The sequence below is a fragment of the Pongo abelii genome, chromosome 15 (assembly GCF_028885655.2).
Source record: "Pongo abelii isolate AG06213 chromosome 15, NHGRI_mPonAbe1-v2.0_pri, whole genome shotgun sequence".
NCBI classification, from domain to species: domain Eukaryota; kingdom Metazoa; phylum Chordata; class Mammalia; order Primates; family Hominidae; genus Pongo; species Pongo abelii.
This window is the reverse complement of record NC_072000.2, coordinates 77,776,135-77,795,769: the sequence shown is the minus strand read 5'-3', so window position 1 is coordinate 77,795,769 and position 19,635 is coordinate 77,776,135. Positions and strand designations below refer to the sequence as shown.

Sequence of the window (19,635 nt, the reverse complement as noted above, 5' to 3'; positions counted from 1 at the left end):
ACTTTGGGAGGCCGAGGCGGGCGGATCACGAGGTCAGGAGATCGACACCATCCTGGCTAACACAGTGAAACTCCGTCTCTACTAAAAAAAAAAAAAAAATACAAAAAATTCACCGGGCGTGGTGGCAGGCACCTGTAGTCCCAGCTACTCGGGAGGCTGAGGCAGGAGAATGGCGTGAACCTGGGAGGCAGTGCTTGCAGTGAGCCGAGATGGTGCCACTGCACTGCAGCCTGGGCAAAAAAGAAAAAGAAAAGAAAAGAAAAAGGGAGAGGGTTCATACCTTTGAAATCTGATTCTCAAGCCTGGGCTCTGAACAACTATGCTTTAACTGTCTCTCACAAGATGTCGAAGAAGATTTGGAAAAGAAACTCATATTGGTGGATATATAAACTGGTATGACCTTTTCATGGCAATCTATGCAAAAATATTTAAAAGATCCCTTCTCTTTGACTCACAGTTCCACGTCTAGGAATTTGTTTTCAGTATAACTTCATAAATGTGTGTAAATATTTGGCTACAAGGATGCTAATCATATCATTTTAATAGAGAAAAAATTAGAAACAAGTTAGCAATATAAATTTGGTTTTACCAGTTTAATTGTGATGTCATAAATGAAAGCAGTTTAGTTATATAGCAGAAGAATATATGATGAGCATTTTTCCATGAAGCTGATGAAAAAAGCAGGTTAGAGAACAGTATAAATATACTTTTTACCAAGATATTAACATATTTTTTAAAAAGACTACTCAAACACTCCCCCAGTAGCTGAATGCAGCAGTACATGCCTGTAGTTCCAGCTGTTAGGAGGGAGGCCTAGGCAGGAGATTGCTTGAGCCCAGGAGGAATTCGATACCAGCTTGGGCAACAGAGCAAGACCTCATCTCTTAAAAAAAAAAAAAAAAGCAGAAAAGATAAGACATGAAAATTAAAAAACACACACATCTAACTACTTCAAACTGTTGTTTCTTGAGCCTTGAGGTTTTATGCATAGTATTTGTTTATTTGTTTTTTAAGACGGGGTGTCTCACTGTGTTACCCAGGCTGGAGTGCAGTGGTGCGATCATAGCTCACTGCAGCCTCAATCTCCCAGGCTTAGGCAGTTCTCCCACCTCAGCCTCCCGAGTACCTGGGACCACAGGCACGCACCACCACACCTGGCTAATTTTTTAGATTATTCGTACAGACGGGGTCTCCCTATGTTGCCTGGTCTCGAACTCCTGGGCTTAAGCAATCCTCCCACCTTGGCCTCCCTGAGTGTTGGGATTATAGGCAAGAGCCACTACACTTGGCCATGTTTCTTTTTTTAATTCTTTTTTTTTTTTCAAGACAGAGTCTTGCTCTGTCACCCAGGCTGGAGTGCAGTGGTCTGATCTCGGCTCACTGCAACCTCTGGCTCCCGGGTTCCAGCGATTCTCCTGCCTCAGCCTCTTGAGTAGCTGGGATTATAGTCACGTGCCACCACGGCCAGCTGATTTTTATATTTTTAGTAAAGACGGGGTTTCACCATGTTGGCCAGGCTGGTCTCAAACTCCTGATCTTGTAATCTGCCCGCTTCAGCCTCCCAAAGTGCTGGGACTAGAGGCGTGAGCCACTGTGTCTGGCCTTAACTCTTATTTTTTTAGAGACTAGGTCTTGCTCTGTCACCCAGGTTGGAGTGCAATGGCACCATGATAATTCATTGCAGCCTTGAACTCCTGGGTTCAAAGGATCCTCCCACCTCCTCTTCCCAAACAAGTGACCCTACCACCTCAATTTCCCAAAGTGCTGGGATTGTAGGCATGCATGGCCTCATTTTAACTTTTTTTTTTTTTTTTTTTAGAGACAGGGTCTTGCTATGTTGCCCAGACTGGTCTTGAACTCTGGCCTCCAGTGATCATCCTGCCTTGGCCTCCCAAAGTGCTAGAATTACAGGCATGAGCCACTGGAACAAGCCAATTTTAACCATTTTTAAGTGTACAAGTCAGTGACATTAAGTACATTACATTGTTGTACAACTATCACCATTATCCATTTCCAGAACTTTTGGAGTCTCACTCTGTCCCCCAGGCTGGAGTGCAGTGGCGTGATCTCAGTTCACTGAAACCTCCACCTCCCGGGTTCAAGTGATTCTCCTGCCTCAGCCTCCCAAGTAGCTGGGACTACAGGCGCGCACCACCACACCCAGCTAATTTTTGTATTTTTAGTAGAGATGGGGTTCCACCATGTTGACCAGGCTGGTCTTGAACTTCTGACCTCAGGTGATCCACCCTCCTCGGCCTCCCAAAGTGCTGAGATTACAGGCGTGAGCCACCACGCCCGGCCCATTTCATTCCTTTTTAAGGCTGAATAACATTCTGTTGTATGCATCTTCCACATATTGTTTATCCATTCATTCACTGATGGACATTTGGGTTGTTTCCACCGTTTGGCTATTGTGAGTATGCTGCTATGAACATGGGTATACAAATATCTGTTAAAGTCCCTGCTTTCAATTCTTTTGGATATATACCCAGAAGTAGAATTGCTGGATCACAGAGTAATTCTATATTTAATTTTTTGAGGAACCTTAACAGGGTTTTGATTTATTTTATTAGAGATAGGGTCTCCCTCTGTCACTGAGGCTGGGGTGCAGTAGTGCCATCATAGCTCACTGCAGCCTCAAACTCCTGGGCTCAAAGGATCCTCCTGCCTTAGCAGGGTTATAATATTTAATTTTTTTAGTCTTTACTTTTCTTTTTCTTTTTTTTTTTGAGATGGAGTCTTGCTCTGTCGCCCAGGCTGGAATGCAGTGGCCCAATCTCGGCTCACTGCAAGCTCCACCTCCTGGGTTCACGCCATTCTCCTGCCTCAGCCTCCAAGTAGCTGGGACTACAGGTGCCCACCACCACACCCGGCTAATTTTTTTGTATTTTTAGTAGAGATGGGGTTTCACAGTGTCAGCCAAGATGGTTTTAATCTCCTGACCTCATGATCCGCCCGCCTCAGCCTCCCAAAGTGCTGGGATTATGGGCGTGAGCCACAGCGCCTGGCCTAGTCTTTACTTTTCATACCAGAAAACGTACCCTCTCGCTCTTTTATGGGGGTCCAACCGTCTGAGTGCAGCTTGAGCCCAAGTGCTAAAGTTCATATTCAGGTTGATCAGCAGCAGCAGTCTTGCCTGGAACCAAGAGATGGACCACCTGAATAGTATGACCTGGGTCAACGAGACAGAGCCTTAGGCCGGGAAATCTTTCCTGCTGTCAGGATAAATTAGTTTGTTTCACAACAGGACTCCTGAAGATCAGAATTTCTATATCTGTAAGACTTCTATGACTTAAAGAATTTCTGTACATGTGAAATTATACTACTGGAAATACAAGATTGAAGAGTCTCCTTGTAAAAACTAGTGTTAATGGCTAATAATCTAGCCAGATTTGGAGATCAGGGAAAATGGGATTGAACTGTGTGGACAAAGGAGATTAAGTAGCAGCGGAGGAGCTGAAAAGGGAATGGAAAAGTCAACGGACAGCTTCTACTTTACCATCTGTTCTATCAGCCTGGTAATCTGACGCCTGCCAGAGCTATGTGGTCATGTGTTCCCTGCTTTGCTTCTTTCTCAGGATTTATAAACCCCTGTGGTGGGAGAATATGGAGCTGCATACATCTAGAAGGTTTTTTATTTTTATTTTTTGAGACTGCGCTTCACTCTTGTTGCTCAGGCTGGAGTGCAATGGCCTGATCTTGGCTCACTGCAACCTCTGCTTCCTGGGTCCAAGCGATTCTCTGGCCTCAGCCTCCTAAGTAGCTGGGATTACAGGCATGCGCCACCAGGCCCAGCTGATTTTCTTTTTAAATTTTCTATTTTTAGTAGACACGGGGTTTCACCATGTTGGTCAGGCTGGTCTCTAACTCCTGACCTCAGGTGATCCGCCTGCCTCAGCCTCCCAAGGTGCTGGGATTACAGGTGTCAGCCATCGCGCCTGGCTGAGGTTTATTTTTCAAAGAATGACCAAGAGGCTGGGTGCGGTGGCTCATAGTTGCAAATCCCAGCACTTTGGGAGGCCAAGGCAGGCGCATCACTTGAAGTCAGGAGTTCGAGAACAGCCTGGCCAATATGGTGAAACCCCGTCTCTACTAAAAGTACAACAATTAGTGGGGCATGGTGGTGTGGCCTGTAATGGGAAGCTGAGGCAGAATTGCTTGAACCTGGGAGGCAGAGGTTGCAGTGAGCCGAGATCGCACCACTGCACTCCAGCCTGGGTGACAGAGTGAGACTCCCTCTCAAAGAAAAAAAAGACCAAAAACTCCATGAAACTACCATTCAATAAATAATCAATAAATAAGATGCAATTTCTCGAAGCTCAGTTTACAAAAAAGGAAATTTAATAAATGGTTGAAGATACCCCCGACTGAACCCACAAGTTCTCTGAGTAGACTCATGGAATTCTAAAGAGTTGGTTGCTTGGAGACTGATAGAAACAGCTTTGGAACCTAAGAAACCAAGGAAGGCTTAAGATGCAGAACCTTGCTTCTCTCTGAGGACTGCCTTGTAGGAGGCCATTTGGAAAGTAATTTTGAAACACTGCTCCTTTGCCAGTATCTGAAAGGTGCTGGATGGTGTCAGCTGGAAGATGAGAGGCAACCTGAGGTAGCTGAAAAAACTTTGGATTAGGTGTCAAAAGGGTCAGTACTACTTCAGATACCAACAAGTATGGTGATCTTAATGATGTCTCTTCTCTCTGGGCCCCAGTTTTGGGATTTATAAAATCAGGACATTAGGCCTGGTGCAGTGGCTCATGCCTGTATTCCCAGCATTTTGGGAGGCCAAGGTGGGAGGATCGTTTGAGTCCAGGAGTTCAAGACCAGCCTGAGCAACATAGTGAGACTCTATCTCTACAAAAAAACAACAAAAAAAATTTAACCGAGAGTGGTGCTACGTGCCTATACTCCCAGCTATGTGGGAGGATTGCTTGAGCCCAGGAGGTCAAGGCTGCAGTGAGCCATGATTGTGCCACTGTACTCCAGGAGAGTGAGACCCTGTCTCAAAAAAACAAACAAACAAACAAAAAACAAATCAAGGCATTAGACCAGGTCATCTTTATAGCAGAGTTTCCAGAGTAATCTCTGGAGATAGCTGTATAGCTGTGTGAGTGCATGGCGAGAAGTTAGAAAGTAGAGGGGAAAAAATGAGGAACTTTTTGAGGGCAAAAAGGGAGAAAGGGGGATTTGAAACAAGCCAGGTTAAGCAGCTGTTCCCTAATCCCACTCTCCCCCCTAACCAGGCTTCCTTCATACACCCCACTGACACCCTTTGGGCTGTGCTTTCTTTAAATGTAATGTGTATTAAACCTGAGAGCTTGTGAAAATGCAGATTTCTAGGCCTCACTTGCAGCCCACTGAATCAACATTCTGGGAGTAGGACACAAGAGTCTGATGTAAAAGGTTCGTTACCCATATCTACTCCAGGCGCAGTCCCAGCATTTCTGGGGGCCAAGGCAGGAAGATCGCTTGAGTCCAGGAGTTTGAAACCAGCCTGGACAACATAGTAAGACCCTGTCTCTACTAAAAACAGTTTTAAAACATTAGCCAGGCATGGTGGTGCGCACCTGTGGTCCCAGCTACTGGGGACGCTGAGGCAGGAGGATTGCTTGAGCCTGGGAGGCAAGGCTGCAGTGAGCCATGACTGTGCCACCGCACTCCAGCTTGGGTGACAGAGTGAGGACCTGTCTTAAACATACATAAATAAACAAAAAAACTATATCTAACAAACACTACCCCAGAAGCTGACTGCACACTCTTGGACTCCACCTCAGAACTTCAGAATCCAAATCTGTTGGTAGAGATGAAAGTATTATTCTTTTAAAGCTTTCAGAAGATACTGATACTAAGGTTTATTGCTTTTTAGTCTTTTCTTTCAAGGCAGTTTCCTCTGTTTTGAGAATGCAAGATATTACTCCTTTTAGCACACGTTACTCAACCTACTTTGACCACTTGTACAGGATAAAGGTATCAGACCAGAGGGTGAGGGTAAGCGACTGATAAGCAAACAGAAAAGTAGAACTAAATTTGGAATCTCTGAGATACTACCCATTTTGAGTTGAGTTCTGTATTCATAAAATATTAGAGGCAGGAGAGGAATTTAGTCCAACTCCTACGTTTTCCAGTTGGGGATCTAGGAAGTTCATCAGGTTTTAACTAGAGGCATGTGGCCTAACCCTTCCAACCCCATTCCTACCCTTCTAGCCCAAGTTCCTAGAAATGCAGATAATGCTGGTGGGTTGCTCATTCCAGGGCCTGGTCTGCAGTTATGCCAGATTGACTTAATTTTTTTTTTTTTTTTTTTTTTTGAGACAGAGTCTCACTCTGTTGCCCAGGCTGGAGTGCAGTGGCACGAGCTTGGCTCACTGCAACCTCCAACTCCTGGGTTCAAGTAGTTCTCCTGTCTCAGCCTCCCGAGTAGCTGGGATTACAGACATGCGCCACCACGCCTGGCTAATTTTTTGTATTTTTAGTAGAGACGGAGTTTCACCATGTTGGTCAAGCTGGTCTCGAACTCCTAACCTCAGATGATCCACATGCCTCAGCCTCCCAAAGTGTTGGGATTACAGGTATGAGCCACCACGCCCAGCCAATTGACTTAATTTTTTATGCTGTGTACAAAAGGACCCAGGACCTGCCACTCTGCTTTTGGTTCTAGAGGGCTATTTGTTGGGAGTGGGGTGCTGCCTCATAATGCTGGTCACGTAATGTGTAAGTTTAGATAATAAGGAGCCTCCAAACTCCATTAATAAGTCCTTTCTTCCTTCTCTATGCACCCTCTCTTTTAATTGCTGAGTACCCCATACCCCTGAATTCTTCCCAAAGCGCCCAGTGCATCTAACTGTAGGACCCAGAGACTTGCCTTCTAAGGACAACAGTCCATCCTCTAAACTAATAATAACAATTCCTCACACATATATTTTAGTTTGCAAAGAACTTTCACACGTTTCTAATTTTGAGCTTCATATCAATCAACACTAAATTAGAACAGGTACCAGACTCAATTTTCAGATTGGGAAACTACAAATTTTAAATTATTTGCCCAAGGTAACATGACTGGGAAGTGCAGAATTTGGCCTTACACCTGCCCCGTGACTCCAAGACAGACAAAGACAAGCCAGAACAAGCCTCTTTTGATCAGACCTCGTAATATTTTGTTCTGTCCCCATTCCTTTTCAAAACAGACCTATCATGTGTTCCCTTCCTTCTTAATAAGCCATCATATCAGATAATAACTATTCCTTAAGTTTTTTTTTTTTTTTTTTTTTTTTTGAGATGAAATTTCGCTCTTGTCATCCAGGCTGGAGTCCAGTGGCACGATTTTGGTTCACTGCAACCTCCGCCTCCCAGCTTCAAGCGATTCTGCCTCAGCCTCCTGAGTAGCTGGGATTACGGGTGCCCACCACCATGCCTGGCTAATTTTTTGTATTTTTAGTAGAGATGGGGTTTCACCATGTTGGCCAGGCTGGTCTCAAACTCCTGACCTCAGGTGATCTGCCCACCTCAGCCTCCCAAAGCGTTGGGATTACAGGCATGAGCCACCGCACACAGCCTCCTTAAGAATTTCTAATAATTGATAATGATAATATGGTATTCTTTCTGGGATGTTTGCGTTGTAACTAAAGATTCTTTATGTCACAGGCTAAAGGGCATTTATCTGGGGACATCCTAAATCACTCCTTTTTTTTTTTTTTTTTTTGAGATGGAGTTTCACTCTTGTTACCCAGGCTGGAGTGCGGTGGCAACCTCTGCCTGTCAGGTTCAAGCAACTCTCCTGCCTCAGCCTCCCAAGTAGCTGGGATTACAGGCACCTGCCACCACGACCGGCTAATTTTTTGTATTTGTAGTAGAGATGGGGTTTCGCCATGTTGGCCGGGCTGGTCTTGAACCTCTGACCTCAGGTGATCCACCCGCCTTGGCCTCCCAAACTGCTGGGATTACAGGCATGAGCCATCCTGCCCGGCCCTGACTGTGTATTTTCATATAACCCGTCTTCAAGCTCACCAGTTCTTTCTTCTGCTTGACCAATTCTGCTGTTGAGAGACTCCAATGCATTTTTTAGTCAACTTAATTTTTCAGCTCTAGAAGTGATGCTTGATTTTTTTTTCTTTTTGCAAAGTGAAAGCAAGTTTATTAGAGAAGTAAAGAAACAAAAGAATGACTACTCCATAGGCAGAGCAGCCTTTCTGCTTGATTTTTGTTATTTCAATCTTTTTGAAATTTCTGATAGAATTCTGAATTCCTTCTCTGTGTTATCTCGAAGTTTGAGCTTCTTCAAGATTACTATTTTGAATTCCCTGTCTGGAAAGGTAACATATCTCTGTCACTCCTGGATTGGTCACTGGTGCCTTATTTAGTCCATTTGATGAAATAATGTTTTCCTGGATGTTCTTGATGCTTGCGGATGGTCATCAATGTCTGGACATTGAAGAGTTAGGTATTTATTCCAATCTTTACAGTCTGGACTTATTTGTACCTATCCTCCTTGAGAAGGCTTTCTATATATTCAAAGGGGATTAAGTGTTGTGACTTAAGCCTATGGTCTCTGCAGCTGATGTATACCAGGGGGTGCCCTAAGCCTATGACCCCTGCAACTGTTGCCAATTCCTGGATACTCCTGGATCCTTGGTGGCCTTGGGTAAGATAAGGGAGAATTCCCTGGTTACCCAGGCAACATCTCTCACTTTCTCTCTTCTCTTTCCCCCAGTCAGGAATCTCTCTCCCTACTGGGCTGCCTGGAGTTGGGGGAGGGGTAACATAAGCACTCCCGTGGCCACCACAGATGGCAGTGCACTGGGTCACACCTGAAGCTTTGCAGACCAGTAGAGTATTGGATCCTGCCTAAGGCCTGTGGCCAGAACTGCTTAGCTACCACTGATATTTACTCAAAGCCCAAGGGCACTTTAGTCAGCAGGTGGGGAATCCTGCCAGGATAAATCTGACCCATCAGAGCAGCAGATTCCCTTCTGGCGCAGGATAGGTCTGGAAATGTAGCTTAGGAGCAAAGGCCTGGAATCAGAAGCCTCAGGATTCTGCCTGGTGCTTTATTTTCCTGTGGCTGAGTTACTACTCAAAGTCTTCTGGACTTTGTCTGGCAACTTGAGTACTCTTCCCTCTCCTTTCCACACCCAAAGTCCGCTGCCTCCATGACCAGTGCATCTCCAGGGTTTGCCTAAGGAATATAGTCCTTGTGACCTGACTGTCACTCATATGTATTCAGGGCCCCAGGCCACTTTGGTCAGCTGGTGGCAGAACCAGCTGGGACTCAGGTCTGTCCCACTCTGCCTGAGGATTCTCCTCTGGCCCAGAGCTGATCTAAATGCGTCCTCTGTGGGTGCCAGCAGAATTCTGCTCAGTGTAGTGCTGTGCTGTGACAGGGCAGCAGTGAGTTCCAATGCAAAATCCCACACTCCTCTCCCTCCCTCACATGCACAGATTCTGTCTCCAAGCTGTTGTGCCAGGGGCGAGGGATGGGGGTATAGGCGATGCAGGACCGTCCTTCCCACCCTCTTCAGTGCCTCTTTTCTTGATACGATGTGAAAACCAGGTACTGTGATCACTCACCTGATTTTTTGTTTCTTATGAAGATGCTTTTTTTTTTAAAATAAGGAGTCTCACTCTGTCACCCAGGCTGGAGCGCAGTGGCACCATTTCATCTCACTGCAACCTCTGCTTCCCAGGTTTAAGCGATTCTCCTGCCTCAGCCTCCCAAGTAGCTGGGATTATAGGCCCCCACCACCACGCCCAGCTAATTTTTGTATTTTTAGTAGAGATGGGGTTTCTCCACGTTGGCCAGGCCAGTCTTGAACTCTTGACTTCAAGTGATTCGCCCACCTTAGCCTCCCAAAGTTCTGGGATTACAGACGTAAGCCACCGCATCCGGCCTAAAGGTGCTTTTCTTGCGGGGACAGTTGTTCAGTTTGGTGTTCCTGCATGGAGACAATCGCTGGAGGGGTCTGTTTGGCCATCTTGCTCCAGCCTTTCCATTTTCAGCCAGTGGGAGTAGCCACTGTTTCAGGAGAAAACATCATCTTGTGACCACCCTCTTTCTCTTAACTTGCCTTCATGAAGACGTTGCCTTCATGGTTGTGAAGAGATGAAGCAATTACATTTAGCCTTATGTGCAAAAAGTCCTGGAGTGATAGCATATTAATCATGTGTCACCTAATTTGAGGGAGGTTATTGATTCTGGCCTAATAGCATCTAGATGAAAGTTGAGCCTTTGCTGAATGCTGTAGCTCACACCTGTAATCCCAACGCTTTGAGAGGCCGAGGCAGGCAGATTGTTGACCCCAGGAGTTTGAGACCAGCCTGGGCAACATAGTGAGACCCCATCTCTATTAAAAATAAAAAACAGATAGCTGGGTGTGGTGGCGCATGCACCTGTAGTCCCAGCTACGCGGGAGGCTGAAGTAGGAGGATTACTTGGGCCCAGGAGGTTGAGGCTGCAGTGAGCTATGATCGTGCCAGTGCTGCACTCCAGCCTGGGTGACAGAACAAGACCCTGTCTCAAAAAAACAAAAGAAAAAAAACGCACAAAAAAAGAATTTGCCCTTAACACAAAGAAATACAATATGGTCACTTTTACACATGGAAGACAGTAAGAGAAATCATGCCCTAGGGAGAGAGGCTATGTGCTGGGTGTTAAGGAGGAAAGAGAAACAAGTCAGATCTGGTCTGCACGGGCACCTTGGACGCAGGGCAGGAGTTGACACTAGCAGGATAGAAAGATATGGAATAATGGTCTTTCCTTCATCCTTACACATAAGGAGGCCTACCTGCTCCTTGGAGAGGCAAGGCCAACAAAGTGAGTGGTAGGGAGTGGTGCTTGGGCCAAGGCCAGTGTGGCACGGAGGTTAAGTGCTCCAGAGTTGTGATCTAGTAGGCTAGGTTTGAAACCTGACTCCTCTGCTTACGGGCTATGTGATCTGAAGCAATTTACCTACCTCTCTGAACCTCAGCTTCTTAAAATAGGGAATGAAGATCATAATATCTTCCCTACGTAAAACCCTCAGCAAGATTATTCCAAAACTATCATTATTAGGCCAAGGGAATACTTCAAAAGGAAAACAAAACAAAACTAAACTAACATTAAATTTAAGCATTTGTTATCTACAGTGTTTGCCATGCTAGCTAAAATATAGAAACAACCCATCCAATAATTCATGAAGAACCAAACCCATTTACCTATTTGATAAAATACATTACAGCTATTTATATATATATATATATATATTTTTTTTTTTTTTTTTTGAGACGGAGTTTCGCTCTTGTTGCCCAGGCTGGTGTGCAATGGCATGATCTTGGCTCACTGCAATCTCCCCCGCCCTAGGTTCAAGCGATTCTCCTGCCTCAGTCTCCCAAGTAGCTGGGATTACAGGCACATGCCACCACGCCCGGCTAATTTTTTGTATTTTTAGTAGAGATGGGATTTCACCGTGTTGGCCAGGCTGGTCTCAAACTCCAGACCTCAGGTGACCTACCCACCTCAGCCTCCCAAAGTGCTGGGATTACAGGCGTGAGCCACTGTGCCCGGCCTACAGCTATTAAATATTTTAACAATAAAAACTATGTAGCAATAGGTGTGCTGGATGACTCTGAAAGAAGAGACGGGAGTCATGGTCACTGGGCAATGGAATTATAGTCTCAAATATTTAGTCTCAAATATTTAACAATGCGAGGTGTCATAGGATTAACAGTTAAAGTAAGTGGTACAGACCAGGAGGAATTTATAAACTTGGGTATGACCTGGTAGCCTGGAAAGGTCAAGAAAGAGTTATGGAGCAGCACAAATTGAGCTGGGCCTGGAAATTGGATACAATTTGTGTCAAGTATGAAAGGCCATTTCATGTAGAGGACACAGAAGGAAGCTTCATTAGGTGGAGAGAGGATACTCAGAGAACAGCCAGGAGACTGGACTGGCTCAAGCAGAGGTTACATGCCAGGACAAAGTCATAAACTGAGGCCAAAGTCATGGAGAACCCTGAATGCCATGCTGAATAGTCTGAACTTCACGCTATAAGCCTTTTGAACGAAAGAAAGCAACATTTAAAGACAAACTGGAAGCATGGGATACTGCTGAAAAGCAGTCATCCCTCACAAGGAGATGAGGGTCTGAGCTTTGGGAACAAGCGTAAGAACCAGAAACAAGGGCCTGATACATGAAATATTTAGGATGTTGCACCATTTTCTTCTTTTGTTCTTCTAACTCACGTGGCTTTTCCCCACCCCCTTTCCATCTGTTTTTCAAGTTATTCTCTTTCTGAACTGCTATGGGCTACCAATTTCTGCTGCTCTAGAGTTCTCATCAGTTCCTGCCATTCCCTTAACAGGTGCCAGGTCTCATCTCCAGGCCTTGCCTCTAGGCCAGGCAGTGTGGAAGGAAGCATTTGCTGGGACGCAGTATGACCAGGACCCAGAAGGAAAAGACCTTTCTCCCCCATTGCTTCTATCAGTCACTGCCCCCACGGTTGGGATGGGGCATGATTTTAAACTACTCAAAACTGAAAGGCAAGGAGGAGTGTGCCTCTGTCTCCAGTGTGCCTACGGTCTTCTTCAGCTCACAGTACTGTCTACACCGCAAGAGCCAATATTTGAAAATGGCTGCTGCAAACCTTACCTTCTCTCAGGAGGTGGTGTGGCAGCGAGGACTGCCCGGCATTCCTTATAGCCAGTACAGCTTTGACCACCTCTACAATACCAATGACATCATCCATACTCCCCGAATCAGGAAGGCCCGGCCTCAGAAACCTGTTAGCTTCAAGTTCCTGGGTTCCTCAAGTCCCTTAACAGGAGACACCTCCCTGGCTGTGAAGACAGAAAGCTCTGCCAATCCCGAAAAGAAGCTGAAGAAATCAAAGCCAGCCAGCACCATCCAGGAAGCACCCCGCCCTCTCATCCGTCATCCCTGCATGCATCCAGATATGCTGGGTCGGCCACCTTCTCCAGATGTGAACCTCGAGGAAAGAGAAGCCTGGCTTCTGCCTCCTGAGAAGGAGGCCAGAGCGTGGGAGGCCACTGTGCTGGAAAAGCTGAACAAGCGCACAGCCCGATGGATCCAGAACAAGCATCCTCAAAGGCCTGGGGCATCCCCCAACAAGTGGCAGAGCTTCCTGCGCCAGCAGTACGACTGGAGTCACATCCGTGATGAACTTACCTCTGCCAGTGACCTGGAGCTCCTGAAACAGCTGGAGGCAGAAGAGACAGCAGAGTTTGAGGATCAAAGTGTCATCCTGCCCCCACAGGAAAAGAAGAAGCCAGAACTGCTGCTTCCCGTTTACTACAGGTATACTGACCAGGGCCTCAAGTGTACCTTTGATAATCCCTGACTCCCCTTTAGGGACTCCCAGGTGGACTCACACTCCCGATTTTGGAATGCACTCTCCCATCAACTTTATGTTCTCCACCACCGGCCTGCTCTCTGAGAGCTCTGCAAAGTAAGTTTTCTCAATCTGCACTGCTGACGTTCTGGGTTGGATAATTTTTGTTGTGGGAGCTGCCCTGTTCATTATGGAATGATAGCAGCATCCCTGGCTCATACCCACCAGAGCACAACCTCCTAGCTGTGACAACCAAAGATGTCTCAGACACTGCCAAATGTCTCCAAGAGGGACAAAGTCATTCCCAGCTGGGAACCACTGCTCTTAAAGGGATTGGTTCTCAACCTTCTCCAGCAGACTTTGCCATCAGACTGCTGGTGTAGTTACCAGCCAGGTGCTCCCAGAAATGTATCCTTGGTGGAGTGAGGAAGGCAGGAACCTCATAGCACTGAGGTTTGGTCCTGCCTCACTCTGAATAAGGAACCAGTGTGTCACTGACTCAAAAACTGACTAGCTGCAGGACAGAGAACCAGACAACCTGAGAGAAGAAGATGACTACATGTTTCTTAGATTGCTTCCATCTCATTTTTAGCTAGAGGGAAGACTGGAGCTATTACACTATCCCTGATTTCCAAGAGTGAACTAAAAATCAGTGGAAATCCTTTTATTTATTCATTTATTAGACAAATATAAATTACGTTCTTGCTACTTTCCAGGTACTCTGCAAAGTGCTGGGAATACAATGTAAAAGCAACAGACACAGATATGTACCTTTAAGGAGCTCACAGCCTGTCCATCACCAGGTGGATGGACATTAAATAACCACACACAGAATAGACAGAGTGAGATGACGAAGGAGGTGGGATCCCTTCCCCAAGGCCATGCCGCCTTTAAGGGTACGAATGTTAAAAAAGGGTTATGCTGGAGCACCGCCGCTCTGCCCTGCTGCTTGGTGGCTGCAGAAGGCATGGATCCTTCAGTAGCCAGGCAGGACAGCTGTAGACAGGCCCTTCTGGCAGCTCCACATTCAACTGGCACCATGGGGACAAGGCTAAAAGTTAAACATTGGTGTTCTGCAATGCTCACGTGTATAGGAGCTGAGCTTAAAGAGGAAAAGGAACGAGCTGTGGATTTAATGGAAAGGGGGATCCACCTCCTACTCTTTTCCCCTTTTCCCTCCTTTCTCACCCCTGCCAAGATTGCCCAGTTACTTCCAACAAGCAGAGACAGTTGAAATCATGCCTGGCCACAAGACCACTGAGGATATCCATGAAAAGACGAGCCTCTCCCAGCCCCAAACCCAGAGCTACTTTCGCCAGGTGACTCCCCGAGCTGGAAAGTTTGCCTACTCCACAGACAACACCTTTGAACAGGAGATTTACTTTGGTAATAGAGCTGTGCCCCTGTGGTAGGGGCACAGGGGGACATGGGCCAGGGAGGTGGAAGATCACTGGGGGCTGGAAACAGTTGTGGGTATGGAGAAGAGGCCCTGGATGACCCAGGTTTTCATGTTCATGACCCAGCACCCACACTAGCACAGGAGTCGGGTCGGGGAGTGATAACTAATAGGGAGGCAACTGCTCTCTCCCCGCTTTCTCTATCCCTGCATCTTACTAAAGAGGCAATGAAGGGTGGAACTGTAAAGTAGGCAAGACTTTGGGAACAATCCATCTCTTGTCTGTCCACCCTTCTCCCTTCTCTCACTTTGAGATATTCTCCCACTTCGAGATAGTCTCCCACCAAGGTGCTATGTGGGAAAAAATCAGAGCTTTGGAGTCAGGCACATTTGGGTTTAAATCCTGGCTCAGTATTTTTTTAGTAACCTTCAGTAAATTATATAATTCCTCTGAGCCACAAGCACCTTATTTGTGAAGTGATGTTAACAAAAATGTACTTTGAGTAGAGTAGATGAGAAAGCATATGTAATGCTTCTTGCCCAATGTCTGTTTAAGGTGTTCAGTAAATGTTCGCCACCTTCCCCGTCCCTACTGCTGTCCCTTAGATGCCTGGGCTTCCAGGATACTCGATCTAGGTCTTCGTGTTCCAAGCTGTTTCTTCTTCCCAAGCCCCATCTTTTTCCTAAACTGCTGCAGCTGAAAGTCTTCTCAAAGTGTTTAACAAAATTACTCTAAGGTATTCATGACTGATGGGATTAATTAGGTGCCTCTTTTTTAGTATCTAGCTTTTTATAAGGGATAAGGCCTCTAAGTGGTTACATAGGTTCTTTTCTTTTGTTTTCTTTTCTTTTGAGACGGAGTCTTGCTCTGTCGCCAGGCTGGAGTGCAGTGACACGATCTTGGCTCACTGCAACCTCCGCCTCCACCTCCCAAGTAGCTGAGATTATAGGCGCGCGTCACCCCGCCCAGCTAATTTTTGTATTTCTAGTAGAGACAGGGTTTCACCATGTTGGCCAGGATGGTCACAATCTCTTGACCTTGTGATCCGCCCTCCTCAGCGTCCCAAAGTGCTAGGATTACAGGCGTGAGCCATGGTGCCCAGCCGGTTCTTTTCTTATTTTTGAAACGGTTTCACTCCCATTGCCTAGGCTGGAGTGCAGTGGTGCTATCTTCACTGCAACCTCCACCTCCCAGGCTCAATTGATTCTCTTGCCTCAGCCTCCCGAGTAGCTGTACCCAGCTAATTTTTGTATTTTTTGTAGAGACGGGGGTCTTACAATGTTGCCTAGGCTGGTCTCAAACTCCTGACCATGTGATCCACCCACCTCGGCCTCCCAAAGTGCTGAGATTACAGGTGCGAGCCACCACACCCGGCCATAGGTTCTGCCTTAGGAAGGAAAGCACCATCCTTGGCTCCCAGGCCTCTAATGAGGTGACTAGCTATGACATTTCTTTTTTGTTGTTTTTTTCCCCACAGACACTATAGTGATTTATCGCTGTGATATTTCTAAGCAATGCTCACCTTCAAGGGATGCCCCAGAGTATAGCAGTCATGGATCCTAGGGGCTTAGATTAGGGCAAAAGGAAGTTGGGTCTGATCCTGGTGATTGGGAACCCAGGGAGAAAGGAAAGAGGGAGGTTATAGGGGACTCATTGTTTCTTTGTCTGTTCACAGATGAAGTCCAGATCATCCACCAGATTGGTGCAAAGAGAGACCAGATTGTCCTGGAAAACCTAAATCGGTACAACAAGCAGCTATCTAAGGTCTTCCCTGAAACTCCAGAAAAGTGGAGTGCCCAGGCAATTCCTGAAGCACGTAAGCAGGAAGCTAACAGGGAAGGCAGGGGTTAATAACGGGAATGTGGCTACTTCCCATCATTACCCACTATTCATGTGCTAGAGCTCCCAGTTCATGGGCTGAAGCACCATTAGCATCTAGGCAATCGGCTTTCTACGTACTAAAAATAATCTCACAAAATTATAAAATACTAACTGTAACTAGGAAGAGCCTCACAGGAACATACAATCAGTTGAGATCTGATATAACTTAGGTATAACCAAGTGGTTTAGGGCCAATAGTTACCAATAAGGCAGCTCCTATCTCAATGCTAACAGGGAAAGTGCACCTAACAGGGAAAGTGCATCAAACTCTTGACCCAGCATTCTGCCCTTTTCCCTTGGGCTGGCTCTACCCTCCCACTCGACACTCAGCCCACCCATACCTGAACTTTCACAAGTTCATCATTCTTCACTCTGTAAGACAAAGAGGGAAAGAAAGTGGCCAAGAAATTAGCTTATGAAACAAAATGTGCACATCTTCCACAAGACTCTATTTCCCATGACTCTTTGTAGGATTACTGTTCAGATGGGCCCAGTGGTGTGCAGAAACTAACAGCAGTTGCCACCCATTCCTTTTTTTTTTTCTTTTTTTGGAGACAGAGTCTTGCTCTGTCACCCAGGCTGGAGTACAGTGGCGTGATCTCTACTCACTGCAACCTCTATCTTCCTGGTTCAAGCAATTCCCCTGCCTCAGCCTCCAGGGTAGCTGGAATCACAGTTGCATGCCCCCACACCTGGCTGACAGGGTTGCCTGGCCTGCTAGCTGTGGCTTTGCATCCACTTGGCAAGAAGTCCTTCCCTGGGCTCAGTCTACCCTTGGAGGCACAGGCACATTCTGTGCCTGCTGTGGAGGCACCCGCCAGAGAGCTGTGGACAGCCACAGGATTTCCACACAACCTGGCTTTGTTTGTTTTTGAGACAAAATCTCGCTCCGTCGCCCAGGCTGGAGTGCAGTGGCGTGATCTCGGCTCACTGCAATCTCCGCCTACTGGGTTCAAGTGATTCTCCTGCCTCAGCCTCATGAGTAGCTGCGACTACAGGCATGCGCCACCACGCCCAGCTAATTTTTGTATTTTTAGTAGAGACGGGGTTCACCATGTTGGCCAGGATGGTCTCGATCTCTTGACCTCATGATCTGTCCACCTCGGCCTCCCAAAGTGCTAGGATTACAGGCGTGAGCCACTGTGCCCAGGCTTTTTTTCTCCTTCCTCCCTTCCTTTTTTTCCTTCCTTTCTCCCTTTCCTTCCTTCCTGTCTCCCTCTCCTCTCCTCTCTTTCCCCCTCCCGCTCCCCTTCCCTCTCCCTCTTTTCTTCTCTTTTTTTTTTTTTTGACAGGGTCTCACTCTGTTTCCCAGGCTGAGCACAGTGGTACAATCATGGCTCACTGCAGCCTTTACCTTCCTGAGCTCAAGCAATCCTTCCACCTCACTCTCCCGAGTAGCTGGAACTACAGGTGCACACCACTATACCCAGCTAATTTTTGTAAAGACAAGGTCTCGCTGTGTTGCCCAGGCTGGTCTCAAACTTCTGGGCTCAAGTGATGCACCCTCTTCAGACTCCCAAAGTGTTGGAACTACAGGCATGAGCCACTCTCCCAGCCAGAGGATTCTTTTCCAATAACAGCTTTATTGAGCTTGAATTTACATACTATAAGATTATTCCTGTTAAACCATACAATTTGATGAGGCAGACAGATCGCTTGAGCCTAGCAGTTTCAGACGAGTCTAGGCAACAAGGTGAGACCCCGTCTCTACAAAAAAATACAAAAATTAGTTGGGCGTGGTGGCACGCACCTGCAGTCCCAGCCACTCGCGAAGCTGATGCAGGAGGATCAGGGCCACAGGTGCGCACCCCACACCCAGCTTATTTTTAACTTTTTTAGAGATAGGGTCTCACTATGTTGCCCAGACTGGTCTCGAACTCCTGGCCACAAGGGATCCTCCCACCTCAGCCTCCCAAACAAAGTGCTGGGATTATAGGCATGAGCCACTGTACCCTGCCAAGAGTCATTACTTTGTGTGCTCCCTTTAGATCAGCAGTCCTCAATCTTTTTGGCACCAGGGACCGGTTTCGTGGAAGATAATTTTTCCACAGACCAGCAGGGTGGGGATGGTTTGAGGATGAAATGGTTCCACCTCAGATCATCAGGCATTAGATTATCATAAAGGGTGCACAACCTAGATCCCTCACATGTGCAGTTCACAATAAGGTTCATGCTATGTGACTCTAATGCCACTGCTGATCTGACAGGAGGCAGAGCTCAGCGGCAATGCTTGCCCACCCACTGCTCACCTCCTGTTGTGGTGGCCCGGTTCCTAACAGGCCATGAACTGGTATAGGCCCATGGCCTGGGGGTTAGGGACCCCGGCTTTAGATGACTGTTGATGTGGAAGGTAGCTAGTGGATGTGTTTCTATCCAGTTACAACCCAAAGGACTGGAACTAAAGTAAAATTTGGCAGTTGTATTTTTTATTCCTATGAGGTTAAATATCAGAGATCTAAGACTTGCTCATCACAAATCCATTTTAACTCCTTGAGGAGAGGGATATAGGAGAACTGGGGTTAATTCAGCTACTTCTCATCTCTTCAGGAGGGATTTCAAATCGGCTGAGAGAAGTCGGGGAGCGTCACATGGCAAAGTGTGAGCTGGCCTGTCAGAGGTGGTTCCACAGCTCCTAGTTGCACACACCCTACCCCACAAAGGAGGGAGGCCTCAAGCAGAGTGGCTGAGTCCCCCAGCACGTCCAAGCTGGTGGGGACCATTTGGAGGAGATGCATTGTATGGGCATCTTCGCTAAACTGCCCTGGAGTCTCACAAGACTCTTTTTTTTTTTTTTTTTTTTTTTTTTGAGATGGAGTCTCCCTATGTCACCCAGGTTGGAGCGCGATCTCAGCTCACTGCAACCTCCGCCTCCCCAGTTCAAGTGATTCTTCTGCTTCAGCATCCCAAGTAGCTGGGATTACAGGCGCCCACCACCATGCCTGGCAAATTTTTGTATTTTTAGTAGAGACGGGGTTTCACCATGTTGGTCAGGCTGGTCTCGGACTTGTGACCTCAAGTGATCCACCCGCTTTGGCCTCCCA

At 46.7% G+C, this 19,635-nt stretch overlaps 1 protein-coding gene across 3 annotated transcripts in view; it reads left to right on the top strand.

Annotated features, from left to right (window-relative positions):
* Positions 1 to 19,635, top strand: part of HEATR4 (HEAT repeat containing 4) — a 58,963-nt gene that overhangs the window by 1,071 nt on the left and 38,257 nt on the right. The window contains exons 1-4 of one of the 3 annotated variants that reach the window (XM_024231979.3): positions 4,037 to 4,641; positions 12,330 to 13,282; positions 14,515 to 14,702; positions 16,389 to 16,529. In XM_024231979.3, the coding sequence (XP_024087747.3) occupies positions 12,402 to 13,282; positions 14,515 to 14,702; positions 16,389 to 16,529 (1,210 nt within the window). In that variant the 5' untranslated portion in view covers positions 4,037 to 4,641; positions 12,330 to 12,401. Of the gene's footprint in view, positions 1 to 4,036; positions 4,642 to 6,444; positions 6,567 to 12,329; positions 13,283 to 14,514; positions 14,703 to 16,388; positions 16,530 to 19,635 lie in introns of those variants that run through there. The other 2 variants (XM_063715904.1, XM_063715905.1) reach the window with 2 other exon arrangements.